Below are 20,595 nucleotides of genomic sequence, written 5' to 3' on the forward strand. Positions count from 1 at the left end.
GGTCCTTTGCGTGTTTGCTGAAAGTTACAAAAAATGAGGAGTGGGCGCTCATCGTGGAATGGGCGGGTGCTCAGTATTTCATGGTAGATACATATCTGTACGAGCAACTTAAACTTATCGGGCATATTTATTGAGCCCCCTCAACGATCCCGTCACCCGTGCACATAAACCTGCAAAAAGACAACTCGTCGAGCATTCCCGGAAGCTTAAAACCATCCACGGCTCGAAGCTTTCAAGCTGAAGTGAGGAACCAGCCACAGCAGTAAATACAAAGCAAAATAGTTTTATTTGCAGAACATTGCATCTCTTTCGAGGTCTCGCTCCGCTATAAAGGGCGGTCTTCATACCCTAGTCTCGGGTAACAAAGCATCACGATAAACTCTACCAGCTTGCCTGCACTCTCACTGCTTTTTTGCTGAGCGTTCTTTTCTCGCGCCACTTGGAAGGGGATTGTCCCAGAGACTCAGTGCCACGAGTACTCTTTTAGCTGCTGAACATGTCCTGCCACAAATGTCCTTAGCAAAGAAGATAGAAGGTAGGTAATCTTAAATCGAACAAGTCTATCAAAATAGGTATTTGCATTTGTCTAAAAATATATATATATATGTAATAGCCCCCCTTCTGTAATAAAAAAAGCTGCTTCCTAAATTCAATCAAATTAATTTCTTTCCAGGAAAGTTCTTCGGCGGAGCAAGGAGAAATGTTACATCTCGGCCGCCTATTTTTGTGCCGAGTTTTGTTGCTACAAATATGTAAAAGCGAAAACACTCGCGACAATCTTATTCATTTTAATGTATGATGTGCAGCCTATTTATTTTTTCTATACGCTAAACTAATTTTGCATATCTCGTCTGCATAATTTCATTCCTTGAAACATGTACTTTGGCTGCCTTAAAACTAACCGAGCCTGTGGCACGTGGAAGCTAGCGAGTGCACCGAGACAAGGATCTCTTTCACCTTTCTAACTTCAACAAGCAGCCCCCACCTCCATATACTGTTGCAGGTCAAGAAAATACAGGAAAAGCTCCTGCCATAAGGCCCTCCACGCTTTCCACTAAAAGGCGGACTACCAAACCTGCAAGGCTTACCTCCCACGTCTTCGAAAGAACCTTCCAGGACCAGGAAACGAGAACAAAGTTTGTTCCTTGCACTGCGCGGTTATGTCTTCGCTGGGTGCTTCTTTGATCAGCGCAATTTGCAATCAATGTAAATGGACGTTTGTTTTTAAATAACTGCTGCCCCCTGTCAGAAGCCTGGGTCGGAATGCACCGGTATGAAAATTTCAGGGCCACGAGGAAGAAAGGGTAAAGAAGCTTCTTTGTACAAACTTCGGAGCGAAAGATAAGGTGAAGATAAGCCACAATGTGTACAAAGGATACAGTGAGGGAACTCAATCACTCACAGGCCACTGCATCTAGGAAACGGGATCCAAATCCCCCTCTTGGGAGGCCGTGGCTTATTTCGCTCGAACACGCAATCACGTGTTTTCATACTCGCAACTTTCCAAACAGCGTCTGCGTGGGGCTGTGCATGCGCAGACAGCATTTTCCAAACTCGTGGATACCTCCTCGATAAAACAAAACAAAGCACTAAAAAACAAAGCACCGCTTCCAATCATACTTAGCAATGTCCCCCCCCCCCTCCCCCCCGAGAAAAAGAAAGAAAAAAAACGCCAAGGGGAACATTTAAAGAAATACCAGCGCACGGCATGCTGACTAAAAACCTGCACTGACGCCAACTGCATTGCAACTCACAGACTCAATGCCGCTTGTAAATCATGTTGGGGCTACTCTTTTGTATCGTAATCCCCCTTTTTTTTTTCTAGCTAGAGTCTATGGCTTAGCCACTGTGGGATTATGGGAGCAGGGGTAGGGCTCTGGGTTAGGGGACAAGGGGGAAGCAGGCAACGGTGGGAAGGGTAGAAGGAGGGGTGAGGAGGAAGCGAGGGAAAAGTGAAAAGCGCGAAGTGGTAGTCGGCCTTTAAGCAGAGCAAACCTTGGAGGGAAGGAAATCACCAATCATGGCAAGCAGAGATCTTTATGGGAAGGGCTTGTTTAACCCACAAGAGATTATAGCACCAACGTTGACATCATAACCAATTGCACCGAATCCAACAATGCAGCCATTTTTTGTCACCAAAGTTTCTAGTTGTCGGACTTGAAGAAACCGTGCTTCTCGCAGAATTCACCAAAGTCCTCGTCGGCTCTGCAGACCAGCACGGAGCTTGGGAGCTTCGGCGTGAGCAGGGGAGGCCGTGGCAGTGACGCCGCCACCTGCAATGTGGCAGAAACGGGAACCACAGGCGCAGCCGAGATGCCGCACGCCGCCATCAGCTTGTTTTTCCTGTGTTCCTGTGACTCGTAGTGGCAGAAGGCCGCGTGCATGCTCGGGAACTCTGCAATGTTGCAAACGGGGCAGGCCACCGTGCCTGCATTGAAAACCACCATCGCACGTACAGTTGTGCAATCAATGAGGGAAGCGGCATTTGATCTTTTGTTCTCTAGGAGGCAAGATATTGTTTTGGAACGCTCACTGACGCTTTTGGAGCAGATACTAACACCTGTTAGCACATCATTTGAAAATAAAAAAGTGATTGCATCGCTAAATAAGTGCATCTTTGATAACAACAGAGGGCTCCTCTATGACAAGGGTTCTCAAACTTTTTAGCCTCACGGAACCCCAGGAAGCCTCAAAAACTGCTGCGGAACTACACTGAGTTCGCAGGTGTCAAAAATGGAATCCCATACGATTTAGTTCAGCGACGTATCGTCCACAACAAGTTTTTTTTCAGGGATGATTGTTAAAAAAGAAATGTGAACATCGCAAAATGCTTGACAAAAAAAAACGGTACACCCACACCAGGGATCGAACCCGTGCCCGCTGCGTATGAAGCGGACGTCTTTCCACTGACTCTTTCAAGCGTAGTAATGGAGCTGGTAGACTGTATGTCGGAATTTTGCTGCCGATTTGCTTTCAATACATGCACTCCCGGCTCTAAGTCGGGCAGCACCACGTATTGGCCACATTCGCACCTAGTAAAGAAACCGCGCGCGTGCGTATTCAACTCCAAGTACGCACTTTGTGCTTGACGTTTGAGCGAGCGATGACTTCAGCCACGTGAAGGGACGACAGCTCAGCGACGTCTTCGTGCAATCGGCTTGCTGGTCGGGCGTCTCGTACGGGACGAATATCAGTTCTTTTGATCGGTCCAAAATTTCTCTATTGAAGGAAGCAGAATTCGCCGGCACCGTGAACATCAGTTCTGAAGTAGAGGTCCCACCACCGTCGTCCACTGCCATCCGTTAGTCCCAAGATACGCGAAACGACGCCATGTTGACGCACAGAATGCTTCCGGTTGTCTGTGCTACTTTTTTTTTTTTTTTTTTTCAATCAATGTATTTGCAGCTTTTTGGAAGCCACAAAAAAATGGGTTTCATGTTTTTTTTCTATTTTTAATATTGACTGTGTGCCTTCAATGACCCACGACTTTGATTGAACTTGGTGGTCACGTTGAAACCTTAGAAAATGGCCTGTGACCACGGGAAAGAGAGCGAGCTTGACTCATACTCGGGCGAAAAGAAACCGAATTTCGAGCCGCAAATTCTGTTCTGGGTAGTTGGGCTCTCATATGTCATGTACAACTAAAAACCTCAGCGAGCATAAATACCCTGTCAGTTCCCTCTAAGTGATACGGAAGCTAAAGGAAAGTTTCGTTCTAGGTATCCTAGCATGGAAGAGGCTTTAGCAAATATGTGATCAGTGTGGATTTTCCAGGATAAGTTATAAGTAGAGTGTGTATTTTCCGGTTTTAACCAAAAAACAACGATAAACATCCGTCGGTGACGAAAATACAAAACCGGTTAAAACCGAAAAACACCAGTGGTTAGATATTTTCGCCCTGGTTAAAACCGAAAAACACCAGTCGTTGCATCTTTCCGACCTAGCGAACCCCTTTCCCCGTAAAGTTCGTCAAACGTGTTATCTCGTGGATCCTGCATTCTTCCAGTGTCTATACATGGCTTGCACGTGGCGTCAGTCCGCCCTCCTCTCTCCCCATGGTGTCTCCCATGGCTCCCTTTTGTGGAAAAATTAACGCAGTGGAGCCTACGCTCTCACGCGCCCTTTCCCCATTGCGTCTGGCCAAGTGATGTCGGTGCAAACCATGTATTCAGAGGTTGCTGTGGTTCCTGGAAGACACTGCCAACATCCGTGTCGTACAGGGCTACTGACTTTTGAGAACTGAGGTGCGTTGATTGTTATCTGTTTAGTTTCCATGGGTTTTTGGAGAAACGGAAAAAGGATTTTGTTGGCATGCGGGTTTTTCGCTGTACATAAAAGGGCCGTTCTGTAAAAAAAGTGAAAGCCGTTTACAACACCCTGTAACGCCGAATTGGAGCGCAGCTCTTGAGGAGGAGGAGTGAAGGGTACTGAGGGGAGGGTAGACCCCTCCTCCTTCTCCTCCTCCTCCCCTCATTCTTTAATATGCTCCGGGGGGTCACGTGACCTCGGGAAGGGGGAGTCACGTGACTTCGGGGAGGGGAGGTCACGTGACCTTGGGGGTCACGTGACCTGGGGTGGCCTTGGGGGTCACGTGACCTTGAGGTGACCTTGGGAGGGGTAACGTGACCTCGGGGAGTCACGCGACTTGGAGGGGTCACGTGACCCCTCCAGGTCACGTGACCTTGGGAGGGGTCACGTGACCTTGAGGTGACCTTAGGGGGGGGTCACGTGACCTTGAGGTGACCTTGGGGGTCCCGTGACCTTGAGATGACCTTGGTTACGCCGACGCCGCTCAAGCCGGAAACGGGCGCCTAAGAGCTGCGCTCTAGAATTTGCAGACGTGTTTGAGAAGGCACGTCCGTCCCGGGTCTGCGGGTTTTCTCAACGTGAGACTTGCTTCCCTTCGTTGAACACTTCAAGTATCGTCGTCATGCAGAGTAGAAGGCCACCAGGATGGGACGCAAACGGAAAGCTCTGGGTGACTACGCTAAGGAGTATCCAGACTTCGACACATGTACGGACCCTTTGTCCATGGTCTGCAAGTACTGCAGAATCACGGTAAGCCTCAAAGATGGAAAAGGGGCTACAAGGATCACCGAGCACATAACATCCAACCGTCACGTCCAGCTCAAGAAACCACGTCTTGATCCAAGTAACTAAGTTTTTCCTATGTCTCCATTTCGTTTACAGTGAGAAAGACTAGTGCAATGTCTCACTTTTATGAGAGCAGGCCGTGTCTTGAAACGTTTCTATAGTTTGTAATTCTTACTCGTTTCAGCCGAGAGTGCTCAGGTACCCTATTAAAGCTCTTTGAAGGAATGCATCACACGTGTCTCAAGGAAGAAAGATGATGCCGACGACGTGGCGCACGGATTTTGCAGAGCTCTCTGCAAGGCTGGCATCTCTCTCAAGAAGACTGATAGACCCCTTGGAGAACTCTTCCGAGATATGTGTCCCGCAGCACGTACAATGCCGTCTGCTGCCATGATGTACCGCAAGTACTTACCCGACGTATTCGCAAGGGATTTGTCTGCGGTTCAGCAACAGTGAAAAAATCATCCTATTTCTCTCATAGTCGATGAGACGCCAGAACTCCGTGGCCGACCAGCGGTTGTCGTGCTCGTAACATTCTTTGATTTTGAGCTCCAACGAAAGAATTTTATGGCAGATCTCCAAGTGCTCCAGCAGTGCAACGCCGTTGCCGTTGGGGTGCTTGTTCAAGAAGTTCTAGGGAAGCTTCGGAAGCGTTTTCGCAATCTGTGCGTCCTTTCTTCAGACTCGGCGTCGTACATGCATAGGCTGCACAGAGACCTTCAGCTCTCTCAACCTGACTTTATAGCACCGTACTTTAAGGACCCTTGTCATCTTCTCAACGTCACTCTCAACGAAGGCATGAAACTGGTTGAGTTCGGGGCTGTTCAGGACTTTGTCGTCCACTTCCCTGCCCTCCTGAAAAGTTCGCGAGAGATACGGCGTAAGTTCAACGTGCTTTGTCAGTCCATAAGTCTTGAACTGAAGTTCCTCTCCACTGTGAGCCCCTCGTGGTGGTTTTCTTTTTACGAGGCACTCGCTGATGGTGTTGCATCACTGGCGCCCAATTTTGTCCTTTCTGAAAAGTAGTGATGCAGTTAGCGAGAAGTGCAGGAAACTCAAAGTGCTTGTCTCGGATCCCGAGTCTTCACAGGAACTTCTCATCAAGATGACTTTCATTCACGAGACATCAAGTTCACTACAAGCTGTCATGAAGGTTCTTGAGTCCGAGAAAACTTTGGTGTACGAGGTGTATTCTCTTCTTTTTCGTAAAACTTGCAGCTTTGTTGAAAAGATGGAATAGCATGCCAACAGAAAGCTATGGCAGTGCTGACCTACTTTTGAACATGACTGAAGAGGCTCTAAGGTTAAAGCTTATTGATTCCTCCTCTGCCTACTATCAGATGATTCAAAGCAAGTCGTTTAGGACTGTTTCCCGAAACATCTCTGATGACTAAGATTTCATGGATAAATCGTCGTTCTGGTTCCGCGTGCAAATTGTTAATCCGTGCATAAAAGTGGAGCTGCCAGAGGGATTTGTACCTTATGAAAGTATCTATCGGCTGGTCCTTCGAGATGAGCGCAAGCTGAGTTACCTAGAATCAGAGTTTCTTTGTTACCGCCAGTATGCAGTGACTAGCACCGTTGATCCAGTGTTATTTTGGAAACTTCATTTACCTGACTGGCCACTACTGTCCCAAGCCTCGCTGGATATTTTGGGATTTCCTGTGTCCAGTGCAAATGTGGAGCGTGCGTTTTCAAAATTGCGGGTTGTGAACCGCAAGGAATGTGCTGCCATGACGGATGCAAGCCTCTCGAAGTATGCTTGCATCTGCTATAATAACCAAGTGTGAGAAATAGATGCTTCCTCGAGAAGAAGTGTACGAAATATGTGAATAAAATTGGAACTCTCTTGTCTGTGATCAATCGCATTCTTTCCACCAATAATCACCGATTTTAGTCTCGTTGTGAGACGTTCCACCGAGATACACCGCAGTTTTGAAAATAAATAAACACCAAAAAACATCTGCCGATTTTTCTCACAAATAAACACCGGAAAGTAAACACCCTAGTTATAAGTAGGGTTCCAAGTTTTCAGATAAATCCCCAAAACTCAAAGAAACACCCCCCGCTAAATTTTTGTCAATTCGGATTTATCCGATAAACTCCAAAGTAAGATGTGCCATTCCCGACCCCCCCCCCCCCCCCTCTTACAAAAAAAACCAGATGGTATTTTACATTTTGATAAGCGCAGGGTCAATCGTTCTGGGGAAATGCCACTATAATTATCTTTCAAATCTCAGACCATTGTCAAGAAAGGTCTTACTGCTATTCTCGTCAAGGTTCATTCGGGACAAGAGCCACTGTTTTAATTTCCTGTTTGGGCCATACTATTTGTGCTTTAGAGAAAAGAGAGATTGCGTATTTGTAATAGCGAAAGCTATGGACCATAGAGATTGCACAAAACTGGGAAGAGGGGCAGTTGAAACTTCTCTATTACATCCTTAAAGGGCCCATGAAACAAATTTTCGTCTGGGATAAATGAATTAAGATTGGCATTTTACTAATAGCATATCGTTTAGTGGGCCAAAAGAAAGAAGGTAGAATGTCAAAAGCCTGATTTTTGGTACGAAAATTTGAAAACACAGCAGACTATTTCGTACCTCCTTCCAGGCACGCAGCCAGAATTTTGTTTCGGGGGGGGGGGGGGGGGGGGGGGGGGGGGAAGGGAGGGGGGGGGGGGCCACCTATGACAAAATGCTGTATGAGGGGGAGAGGGGAGAGGAGGTCCCAGCGAAATGGAAGATTTCGGGGGGGGGGGGGGGGGGGGCAGGCCCCATGGGCCCCCCCCCCCCTGGCTACGTGCCTGCCTCCTTCTCTTCGTAAGCTTCCTGTCTTTCCACTGTGATACATCTGCAGTACCCAAAGCACGTCACTGGGCCCAAACGCACACCACACGAAGCCGGACCTCACTTATTCCCTCCACTCCTAAGCTGCCGGTGTGGTGGAAGCTATGTGCTTGCTGGACCAATCAGCCGCCTCCTTTTCATCACCTGACCTCATTCCCTGCACGTGGGTATGCGCGAGGGAGCGTATAATCATGTGGCAAAAGTGTGGCCGCCCAACGATCATGGAGCTCCCACAGCACTATCAGCTTCGGGGTGAGTGGGGTGGGGAAAACACTTCTGTTCCAGTTTTGAGCTACAGGCTAATCTTCTAGGAAGAGCCATTTTTCATGTTGGATTTAGAAGAATGAAATGGAGTGGGAACGGGCCCAATGTCTCCATTCTGAAGAGTAGAAAAGAACAGAATTGCCGGAAACTAATTCCCCAGAATGGAATTGGAAAGGAATGGGGGCGCCCATTCCGCAATACCGCTTAGGATTATCCTTGACGTCCATAACCTATCAAACATGCATTAGCTTTTCTCTCCTTGCAATGGCCAATGCAGAAAATACAAAAAAAAAAGGCAATGTTTAGTCCTTTAACCCCCAGCCAGAACAAGCGACCATATGATCTGGTGCTGATTATGTGCTGCCAACGTTTATCATAGCCCCGCCCTGGGGTTGGCAAAGCACAGGGCACATGCTGAGCTCCACACATAGTTTTGCTAGCTGTCGTCGTTCTGCAGCGATTGGGCACGAGCAACTGCCCGAATGTTTGTCGAGGCATTGATTGTCTCAAACCCAAGTCGAGTGCTCACAGAGCGCTTGTGCCTAATCCACGAGCCGCATTAGACTCCTGTCAACAAGGGGTAATCCCTGCCACCACACCACCGAGTTTCGCAAGGAAGAGACCGAAAGAAATCAAAAAGAAAAAAAAATTGGGTTGTGTGTGTGTTTATACAGCCTAGAACTTGGTCTGCCTCACAGGGGCGACGAGTCTCCCAGCTGTAGATGAGAAATTTAGCCAGTGCGGTACAGCCGCTAGCCTGGGGTCTTTAACGTGCATCGCGCAGTAGTGATACACGACCGCACGCCGGTACGATGCTCATCCAGATCGAAACGGGCAGGGGTGGGGCTCGAACCCAGGATCCCTGGGTTCTGCAGCGCGAGCTTTCGCTCCACGTGCTCCGAGCTGGTGTGCGAAAGAAATCATGTGCGAGTATACCCGGATCATGCAGGTGTCAATATTCTTTGTTGTAAGGTGAGCAATATTTCAACCATATATTGTTGCATTGACCCTTTAAGGTAGACAAGGTGTAGGCAAGCTAATTTAACAACCAAAGCCTGGCCTTACAAAGGGGACGATGCAATAGAGGAGAAGCGGATAGAGACTCATGCCGACTCGTCCCCCTTTTCTGACCCCACCAAAAAGTGTCAAAATCCCACCACCTGCAACTGCAAACAAGGCTTTCTCAAACAAAAAAAAAAAAAAGAACTTTTATATTTCACATTCAAGGTGCTTATGAATTGCTGCTTTGGCAAAATTTCAGATTCTACCATGATTGTGCCATCCCCCACCAGGGACCCTCAGTATAAAAAAATTACGTCCAAACAAATTTGAGCTCTGCACTCGGCGTCACACGATCGTGAATCGACTTCAAGAAGACGCATTCTCTGGCCGAGTGTGATCATACACGGGAATGAAGGGAGACTGACCTTGAGAAACAGTTCCCCCGATCTTGACCGAGGATTGTGGTTTGGGCAAACATGACGCCGTCGACGTCACCTCCTGTTTGGCCATCACCTTGGCGTGTCCTGCACTGGCCATGTGGTCCCTGTAATAAACATTGTCACAGAGAGTCAGAGGTGCCCCTCATATTTCTGTGCAGGGCGTTTCTCGGACGCAGGCCAAATCACGTCTGTAAAAAGCATGTATTTAAAAAAAAAAAAAAAAAAAGGCTGATGTCATATTGGTTTCTGCCAAATGGCCCATTTAAGAAACTGAATAAACTTTGGTATAATTAGGTCCTTAAAGGGGCGGTGCAACGATTTTTGAACTTTGGCCAATTCACTGCGAGAATTAATCTTTGTCACCTATGGAATGAAATATAGAAAAACACATTTTCTTGCATGCACTAGTTTTTATTTTTAAAAAAACTAAACAAACCAAAGGTCGAAGTGCTTCCCTACTCTCATGTCGTCTTTCGAGTGACATACTCCGAGGGACCACCTGGTTTCCCGTTGGGTTCTTTCTTCAGCAACCCCAGTCACTTCCTCCGCAGTTGTAGACTTCTCGAGGATTAGCATCAACAAAGGTCACGGCGGGCGATCGACGCAAAAGACGGTTCGCCATGGGGCTGACGGCTAGTGTAGGAGCGGAGAGGGACAGCTCTTGTTGACTTAAAACATCTCCCCCGGAGACTTGTCACCACAGTTCCTGCAACGGCCACACACGGCTGCAAGTCGGCAAATAATTTGTTTTTTTTCCTTCGCGATTACACGACAGAATAGCAGTTTTTCGGGGCAAGGCAGCACACTTTTTGTTACATTGTGCCTAGATAAACAATATAAAAAATACAAACTGCAAATTCTTTCAACATTAAAATCGGTGCAGCACCCCTTTAATCATTCTCAAGTAATTAACTTTTATACTCCGTTTCAGGCTAACAAAAGTAAGACCAGCTCCTCCTTCAAAGCCCCTAACTCTTTCCACTTTCAGGAGTGAATGTTGGAGAGGAGAAAAGTTCACCCCACCCCCCTCCTTTGCAGCGCTTGCTCGCTAAAAGTGGAAAGACTGGAGGGCGTTGCGGGAAGAGCTTGTTCGACTTTTCTTAGCCTGCAACATGTTATAGTTGGCAAACTTAAAGACACGGTTTCAAATAGAAACTTTCTGGGCACCCTCGAAGAACCCCAAACCAACGCACTCCGCAAAAAGTCCCGAAAACACATTCGATTTGGACGCGTCCTAAAGTTCCGGTGTCCCGTCAAAACACACCCCCCGTGCCAACAGTTCGTGGTCAAAGTGCTCAACTGATGTGTGCCACCAGGCACTCATGGCACGACGGGAGAAAACCCGAGAATCGAAGCTTACTTTTGCAATGCCATTTGGCCAGCACATAATTGTATTGTTTTGCCGACTCGTGCCACACTTCCTTTTTCCCTACGAGGGAGGTGAAGGGGTAGTCGCATGTCATGGTTTCTAGGCTAGGCGGCACAAGCTACCACCCCTTATGAAGGATACAGCCTTTAGCATCCATCTATCCGTGGTCACAGAGGCCAGACCACTCGTGCAATATGGACCCTAATTGTGAAAGACGTAGGCTGTATCAACGTTTACGACAAAGAAGGAGCGGCTGAACATCACCAACAGCATGTTCTTCCAGCAATCCAAGGATGATCCGAAGCGTGGTGGTATGCGGAGTGCAAGTTTTTCTGCTTCTTGGACAGGGGTTGCGAAGATGTCAGAATGCCGAGCTCTTATTGGCTCAATGAAAAAAATAAATGGGTAGACCTTAAGGCATCCAGCATTGAGGTCTACCCCCTGTCCTTTCAATCAAAACCAATCAGAGCTCGATGTCGGTCTGACGTCACCGCAACTCTTGCGAAAGAAGGAGACGACATGCTCTCTGCATAGTTCCAACGACTTTTGTGTGCCATCCTTTGCGGTGCTCCGCAGCTATGTGCGACTTGTATAGTGACTTTTTTGTAAACGTGAGCGTTTAGTTAGGAATGCGACTTATAACACCGAAAAATATGGCAGTACCTTTTTTTTTTTACATATCGAAAGCTCAGAAGCAGGAAAGAAAATGGAGTTTGATTGCCTGTAGGGTGCAGGACCCGTGAAGGTCATCCCGCAGGGCAGGCAGGCTTCAGGCGCAATGACGGAAGACCCCATCCGGACCTTACGCTTGTGGCGTTCCGACGCAAGGTGCTGATTGTAGGGCTCCGGACCCGTGAATGTCATGCCACATGCTTGGCATGAAAAGGCCGGTGTGCTCATGGCTGCAAATGTCCGTTTCCTGCTGGGAACAGAGCACCCCGAATCACATACAGCTGTAAGCTAAGATGTATGCGCCATTAGTGGTATATCTCTGAACAGGGTGGGTACATCAGTGAATATCCCCTATTCGCTGCTGTGAAATTAGACAGTTGTAGTGGACCGTACACTAACCTTTAGCATACGCAAAGAAATAGTGAGTAACGAGTGCGCATGCGCAGAATGCAATAGAAGGGCTAGCATACTGCGTGCGCACACAACGCTGGGAATCTTGCGTTGCGGGTTAGCGGGCTTTGTACGAAGCTTTCGAGAAATCTCGAGTCCAGCGAGAGCACCACTTTTAAAATGGTGGTTACTTCGACTGGCGCAGCAAGGGCGACGTGGTGTTGGCGAAGTTCAGTGTTACGTGAAATTGTGTGGTGTTCAGCACGGAAATTCTTTCCGGGACCCACCGCAATTGAATCAGATCCTTGTGCAGCTGAAGGAGTGCATTCTTTCCGGGACCTACCGCAATTGAATCAGATCCTTGTGCAGCTAAAGGAGTGCATAGTGGTAAAGTTCACTGCTCACAATGTGCGTGAACACTGCGATCTACTCAATGCTAAGCCTCTGCTCGCAGTTCATCGCCGACAGACGAAGGACTCTTAAAAAATCGGCAAAATGTCGCTATGCACTGGATAGATATGTTCCGCAGTAGGTCATAGATTTGTTCCCGCGATAGCATTGATAAAAGGTGCCATTTCCACAGGACCATTGATGGAGGCTCAGTGATCGAATTTGGCTGCGTACTCTTACTCATAGCCCGCAGAAAAGCGCGCTTGACCAGGCAGCTGCGGCTTCGTATAATTTGAAATAAAATTATTTTAAACGTTTTCATTTACAATATTTATTCCAGGAGCATGGCAGTGCTACAAGCACGCAGAATTCTACGGCTCTGGCAAATATAACCAAAATCATGCAAGGTGTTCACCTGGCAACGTAACGCAAAACTAAAGTCGGTTCAAGCAGGTTGTTTTTTAGTGTACACTATACTATTGTGTACGCAAGAGCCAGCAACGCTATACTAAAACTGTCTATTACTTTTAAGATTGTCCCGTGGTAACCTAATCTGCGAACCACTTCGCTGGTCCCAACAATTTAAAACAAAAAAAATATATATACGAGTGATGCTATACACACAATGTCATGCACCTTGACCGGAAATGGCGATACGCACGACGCGGAAAGTGCATGCCGTTTTGGTTGCCCTCTTTGGAAGCACAGTGAGGGTCAGTCCGTGCATCACTGGGGAGCGTGCTAACTCACCCCACCGCCTGCGTTCACACCAATTCGCCGGCCAAAGTCTGCAGCAGCTCGTTCCACAAATATTAACCCATTTGGCCCACCTTTACACGCCGCTTCGCAGTGGCCCAAGCCCCGCTGTCCCCCATTGCACCTCCAGAAGGGAAGCCCCATACCATTTACTTCGGTGACGTTTCGTCGACATTTGTTTTTTATAGTGATAATTGTAAAAAAAAAATGCCCCAATATAGCCATGTTTCACAAAAAAAAAAAAGTATGCTTGGCATCTTTTGGACTGAACCTGGGTCCGCTGCGTGGGAAGCGGACACCTTTCCACTAAGTTACGCTATAGCTTTAGATACTCGTTTTGTTGTTTTATACGAGACCAAAGAAGTTTTGCGTCGTACGTATAGCCATTTCCGGCCGAGGTGTACGATGTCATGCGTATAGCATTACTGTATACATGCCTTGCACCTGACGTCATTTTGTCCGCTCCCCGGCAACCACAAGTGAAGTGGGGAAGGAGAAGCTCTCTTCTCACTGGGACTCTCCCTTATGTGTCCCAGACTTGCCCAGATATCCCTATTCTCCCTCTAGAAGATTATGGACCAACTTGTTTACAAACAAACCGGAGGACCCCTAGCAAACGCCACCGGCACCGTGCATATGCGATGGTGTGTGGGCAAAAACTCGCCGTCGCCATAAACAAACCATTGGAAGGCGATCTTGTCGGCGTCGGTGTGAGTCTCCGTGCACTTTTTCACATTTGAATTGTTGATTTTACCTACGCCTTCCTGGCAATGTCCGACTACTTGAGCAACCTCAGCGAAACTACAGAGGCTCGTTACACCGCAAAACTTTGCGTGAATAATGTGACATGCGGCGATTCATTCCGCGTGGACGCCGCACAATGGACGCTAAAGCCCGATTCGCATGATGAAATTTCGCACGCAATTATCAGTCGCAACATCGCTCGGGCTGCAAAAGCGTGAACCGTAGCCGAGATGGTCGACGTCGATACTGAAAATCGCAAGCAGAATCAGACCAAGGGAATCAGGCGTAACAATTCAGTGGTGGCCACTGGTAACAATGATCAACATCTCCTTGGATCTATTGTTTACACCGAGCCTCCTTACTCCAACACTTTCAAAATTAAGTCTTTTGAGGCCTGCACTCACTTCTTATCGCAATTACCGGGCCAACGTTTGGTCTACGGGCCGGTGTCATCTGAAAAAGCAGACGACTAGCAGAAACTTTTGAAGGAGCAGACAACAGTTCAAACAATCAGGAGCCGTTTAAAATCGAAGACGCACTGAATGTAGTCCGCAGGTGGTCTGTACAACTTGACGGTTTTCCCACGTTCATGTTGGAACAAAACAAATAAATCTGACGACCACAAGTATCTGTGAATTGCCCCCAAAGTGCTTCCCGCCCAAGCAATCGTGGTCGGACGGCGTCTGGTTTTCCCTTTTCACGGCACATATCCACGTTCTCGGTCAAACCGAGCACATGAAAACTGGCCTTCAAACCTTTCTCGACTCTTTTGGTACAGCCCCCATCGCGGCGTTTTGACTAGGGAGGTTTTTGTCTGGTTTCTTCCAAACAACACAGGAATGCATGTCCTGCATGGTGCCTTCCGCCCACAGGCCCAAACTGCAGCCACGCCGTGAGGATTAACCTGTCACTCAAAATATGTGTTGCGTCGGCCGCCATTTTCCCATTAAAATTTTCAAAAAATCAGCGTGAAGAAAACCTTGTATTGTTTTATTTTTTTTAACGCCCTGTAGATATATACATATAGATAACTAATATTTAATTTAAATTTGGTTCTCATATTCCATGTTTGGTATCGGTAATTCATGGAAGTGTTCGTACCACGACCAGCTTTATTAGGGGCGACCAGGTCACCCGAGGCAGCGCGAGCGCGCCGCATTTGCTTGTTTAGTACTTTCTCTAGTTTGCTAAACGGCCACCGCGTTTTCTGGCTCTGTAGCTCACCACACTAGCAGACGCTTTTGCCAGTGTACCTGTGCGTGTCCGCTCCACGACCGGCAACGTTTTGAGGATAATCGGCTGTATTTTAAGGACTTTTCTCATCGTTATTGCGATTGCACGTTTGATAAAAAGCTACAAGCTGATCTAGATCGCATTCTTCTCTGGTCAAACGATAACAAACTTCCCCTGAACTAAACCAAATGTGCTACCATGCACCTCACTGCCTCGCACCAACCTTCGACCCCTCCAACACTTTTTCTGGACCGAGTGGAGATCCCAAGAACAACGCATATCCACCTCCTAGGTGTCATCATCGACCAGCATTTCGATTTCCACCGCTATGTCCAAAACGCCATGTCCGGGGAAAGGTGACTCCTTGGCTTCGTCACTTGGTCCAGTCCCGATGTGCCCAGATTGCTGTTCATAGCACTGGTGTTGTCCATCCTGGAGTTTTGCTGTTCAGTGTGGGAATCGGCAACCAGGCAACTTGTTGCCTCCCTTGGGTCGGTGCAACGTCACGCTTCCTACCTTATTATGAGACGTCAACTTGGCCTCCAAACACCATCCTATCGAGCACTGACCTCCTCCGTTCAGTCAGCAGGGACCTGCTTCAACATCGACATGAAGTAGCGACCACGCAACTCCTAGCCACTTTTCTGGTACCGGACTCCTCGCTTCCTTTTGCCTTCTCCCTGCAGCGTACTCGCACTGTTGGACTGCAGCCCCTTTTAATCCGTACGCTTCGTCACTAGAACTCCTTCGCACCCCGTGCAGTGTAACTTTAAAGAACACCCCTCTCGCCAGTCACCAGTTCCCTACCAATCAACAGTGTCTCACTTTGAACATTCACCAAGAGCGTCACGACCCACCTGCGGAACATCTAACCCTACTGATGCTTAGCTCACAATACTAACTATTCTGCTCGAGAAAATTATAATATAGTGACTCATTTTAACTCACTCTATTCACACTATGTGCTAGCATTAGCGTCTGCCTATTAAATGCGACAAAAATCATCTGAAACCAAAGTTATTTCAACACGTTCCCATTGTCCTCCATAGCGGCCGCCGCGCTTTTGGTGTTGAGCTAGGGCGGCGCCTAGCAGAACACTCAGCCCCTCCAAGCCGTTCATGTGATATTTCTTCGCCCGCACGCTCCCATAGAGAAACGCGGAGTGACCTGCTGGTCGCCCCTATAAAGCCAGTCGTGGTTCGTACTAAGTTTTCTGGAGAGCAGGGTGTGGGGTTGGAACGACCGCGGAAAAACAAACTATGCGAGCGATATTTTACAGCCGTGAAGTATACGGCTCAAGACATTACTTACATTAAGCGTTTCACGACGACGAGAAGAAAGTCTACCTGGTTTGGAATCTAACACGACTGTCATAGAGATATTCCGAAGATTTGAAAATTGACAAATGACTCCGAATGTCGATCGCGCCCATCGAACAACCAAACGGCGAACCGAGCGAACCGGCGAACTGGGCAAACTGCAAAGCACATGTGGATTGGATTGGATTGGATTGTGGTTTTTGCACCATTCAAACTAAATCAGCTAGTGAAAATATTAGTTTGATACCCTGCTCTTCGATACTTGCAGCTTAAAACAAATATTCATATATTTTTTTCTCTAAATGCAAGTTACTTTCTTGTATTTGTAAATCAACATTCCTTCTTTATATTTTGTCTTTAAATACATGATATCCGGCGAACTTTCGGCCATCGTGACAGGGAGCCGAAAACACTTCCGGTTTGGTTTTTGTTTGTCCGCTGGAGCCTGGCTGGAGCTAGAGCACTATATAGCTCCTACGGAGCAGAGTAGCGCAATCCTTTGAACCCCGTGTTTTGCCGACAACATGGCCGACAGAGCAGCTCGGCGCGAGTCACGTGGTACTCAGGGTTCCAGGAGGCGGCCAGCCCTATGGGAGAATACATGGAGATCGACACAACACGGCTGATTAAAAAATGAACGGCGAGTTCACACTTTTCAAAACTAGTGTGTCGTGAAGGTAGTAAAGCACTAAACATTTTATCAAAGTTTTAATAATATCGGATGCGTGTGCAAATTTTGAGAAGGCAATTTCCAAGGCAATGGCGTTTGAAGCAGACGATTTTTGCTCGCAGCGGAGATGGGCTTTTCGGGTTGGCCGGAGCGGGTCACGTGAATGGTGTGACGTCGCCGTGTCGTCTGCTGCATGATGCCGCTCAGGCAATTTTTAAAAAAAAGTCACGTCCTTGCGGGGCACAAAACTTAGCGCAAATTATTCTAAAATGTTCCATTATTATGTCAAAAATGATTGCCATTCCGTACATCCCCACAATACTGAAGAAATAACGATTTTCTCACGTTCTCCATGCATTTCTGACCGCAGTTGGAACCTCCGGGTGTTCGCCACTAGTCGCCGAGAGGCGGCGTTCTAGATTGCGCTACTCTGCTCCGAAGGAGCTATATAGTGCTCTAGCTGGAGCAATATTGGCTGGAGCCACTGCCTTTTGTTTGCCCTGTGTTCCGCAATTAATTAAATCGGTCCCTTTTTTATGTTTTCTGCTCTCGCTGGCTTCTTGAAGTGCTGCAATGTCATTCAAAGTATGAAACTTTGCCGTGCAGATCTGCGCGACATAAAATATGCAACGACCCGCGACTCCGCGGGAGATGTCGATGGCGACAGCGTACGGGCGAGAGGGAAAGGCTTGGGAACCTTGGGAAGCATAGTGAGCGCGGTGAGCTGGTGGTTTGGCCAGGCCAGTTTGGCGTTGCGTCCTTGCGGTGGGGAGACCGTAAAGCCTGGTTCAGACAGTTGCGTTTGACTGCGTTGCGACCGCGAGAAACCAGGACATCGCTGCTGCTTATATCGCGTGCCAAGACAACTCCTTGAATTGGATTCCACTCTTCATACGAAGCACAGATGTGCCGGTGACTCGCTTTCGGTTCTCGACGCAACGCAGGCAAACGCACTCAAACGCAAGTCTCTGAACCGGCCTTGAGGCCCATCGAGGGGGGCTCGTGGTCGGCTCTGACTGTAACGACGTGGGCTCGCTCACAGCGAAATAGGTGAGAGTAATAAGCATATCACGTAAAGGAGCTGTGCAACGATTTTAACGTTGAAAAAATTCACATCTTCTGCTTTTGATATTCGCGACTCCAGCGACCTATAGACGCTTTGCAGCAGCTGTGCATGGACGCCGCCATAACTGACCTTCAGTTTTTGTTTCCTTTTATTTCGTTTATTTCACTTCATCATCACCATAGTAGGCCTGGTTATTGCCACATTGGATTCAAGTGTGCCCTTTTCTAAAGCATCGGCCTTTGTAGGGGATCGTCAACTATGGTTTCAGTTGGTCGGCATCTCGGTAAGACAAGAGAAGGTCAGCAATGGCGGCTGTAATTTGGCGCGTGTGTAAAGCGTCTATAGACCTTTCCAGCGGCAGTCTCGAACGAAGCGATTTACAGCGCGTGTCCCTGGTTTTGAGAGTGCACGTCAGTGTTGCCCGACTGCGCTGAGCTGTGGAGTTTCTCGTCAGTGGGCCGTGGCAGCCTGCGTTGGCGCGATTCCGGACGCTGGTGGCGACTGAATTGCCACGTTTTCTTTTTTATCTTGTGTTCTGTGGCGAGCATAATTTATAGAGGTCTTTAAGAAAGCAGTGCTCTATTTTTGGGAACAAAAACAAAGAAATGAAAGCTGTTTTGGTGAGTCCGTGCGCGACAGAATAAATGCAACTGGAATGTTTGTTTAATTTATGTTCATTGTTTTACGGCACCGTACACTCAGCCGTGCCAATCTATATAGGTCAAAATATTTGACCACACAGGATATCCGTACTGCATGGATATTCCCCGCCCACAACATAAAATTTAACGAGTCTCATCACTCGAACAAAAAATATATTGTACGTACCCCACGGTGCCGCGTTATCCGAACAGGATTTGAGAAAGAGGTCGACGATAGTCACTTCACGACAATCGGACGGAATCCGGCGTGTTCTGGGGAACATGTAGAAGAGAGCTCCTTTTTTGCACAGCTCCATAGCAAATGAACGAACGTGCTTATTCCGTCGCCACACCCCGGACCCGACCCTATCAGCTAGTTTTTGCGAAGACCCGGAACACAGCCTGGAAGGCTTTTTGGAGATTATCTCGACGGAAATAATCCTCCAAGCACGTCGAACTGCCTGCGTCGCGGGCTGCTTGACATTCGCTCTCTTCGTTCGTTTCCTGCGAAGGCCGAGCGGGCTACGAGCCCTGGCATTCCCTGGTTCTCACAGTGGAAGATAACATACAAAGGGTAAGCATCCTAAACAGGCGAATAAAATAAAACCTTCCAAGAAAAGCCGACGAACTGTGAATGCAAAATGCAGGTGGGGAGTCGCGCTGACCGGGTTTCCACAGCTCAGGCGGGTGCAAGAAATTTCTGGCTGATAGGGGTCGCTCGATTCGCAAAATGGCGGCGGCCAGAGCGCTCTTTCTGCAAAGGTCTATAGGGGGCGCCACCACAAAACAAACATGGCGGCTGAGTCCAGGTCGCGGCGGCTCGGCCGGGCCGCCTGAACAGGTGGCGCGTTCAATTTAACAGATTTTCTTTTGTTTAATGCCCAATTTTATAGGTATTTGAACTGAGACGGTTAAGTGTAGCCGGTGCAGATAAACTTGCAAAGCATAGTTTTGTTTTGCCGGTGTTTTTTTGTTCTTTTCGTGTCAAACTTTCGTTTCGGAGATTTCGTTCAAAACCGAAACTATGGGCTCCGGAGAGACGGTAATATACTAATCAGTTTTGATCATCTAAGGAAAGCGGCGATGACTATTGGGGAGGAGATCGAACAGTCACGCCTCTAGCGGCACGCTTCAGCTGTGGGGGCAACAAACCGAATTTTCTTGTTTGTTTTTGATCAGCGATATCGAAGATGACGATTCGAAGGCCAGCATTGGTCAGAGCGAAGCGCTCGTGTCCAGGCCGTGCATGACGAGGTTCAATTTCTTTGTTATGCTGTGTTAGTAAACACCGGGCTGTGGGGACAACAGCCTCGATAAAGCGCCCCCAGTAGTTCGATCTCCTGCCCAATAGAATTGTTCCACAGAGAGTAACTTTTCAGCTAACTCGCATGCCTCGACCATGCGACTTATCTGTCCGCGAAATCGAGCTTTTATGCCTATCCGCGTTGACGAAACAGCTCCAGTCGTCTGCTCGGCCAACAACACAGGCTGCAGGAAAATTACGAAAATTAAGCAACCGCTTCTTGAGCCAAGGACCAAGTTAACCCGCCGGCGCCCCACTAAGCAGCTGATACTCGTATTTCAATTCAGGTTTTAGTAGCAATCAGAAGTCATTTTGACGAGCGGGTTATGTATTATATTACGTACATGGTCCCACTAAAGCGATATTAGTATATCCTTCGGGTTAAAATATGAGCTT

The 20,595-nt window shown here is 47.9% G+C and overlaps 1 protein-coding gene across 3 annotated transcripts; it reads right to left on the reverse strand.

Annotated features, from left to right (window-relative positions):
• Positions 1-267: 267 nt before the first annotated feature.
• On the reverse strand, positions 268-16,700 carry LOC115330418 (zinc finger protein 346). 3 transcript variants are annotated; one of them, XM_040214144.3, is made up of 4 exons: positions 16,512-16,700; positions 11,737-11,934; positions 9,632-9,750; positions 268-2,395 (listed from the first exon to the last, which is right to left on the reverse strand). In XM_040214144.3, coding segments are annotated over exons 1-4 (570 nt in total). In that variant the 5' UTR covers positions 16,514-16,700; the 3' UTR covers positions 268-2,144. The 3 variants fall into 3 exon arrangements, with proteins under 3 accessions (XP_040070078.1, XP_040070075.1, XP_040070076.1); XM_040214141.3 differs by having other exon boundaries at positions 268-2,428; XM_040214142.3 differs by having other exon boundaries at positions 268-2,428; positions 11,737-11,937.
• Positions 16,701-20,595: the final 3,895 nt, after the last annotated feature.

This window comes from Ixodes scapularis, unplaced genomic scaffold (genome assembly GCF_016920785.2).
Source record: "Ixodes scapularis isolate PalLabHiFi unplaced genomic scaffold, ASM1692078v2 PGA_scaffold12__126_contigs__length_90152505, whole genome shotgun sequence".
Classification (NCBI taxonomy): domain Eukaryota; kingdom Metazoa; phylum Arthropoda; class Arachnida; order Ixodida; family Ixodidae; genus Ixodes; species Ixodes scapularis.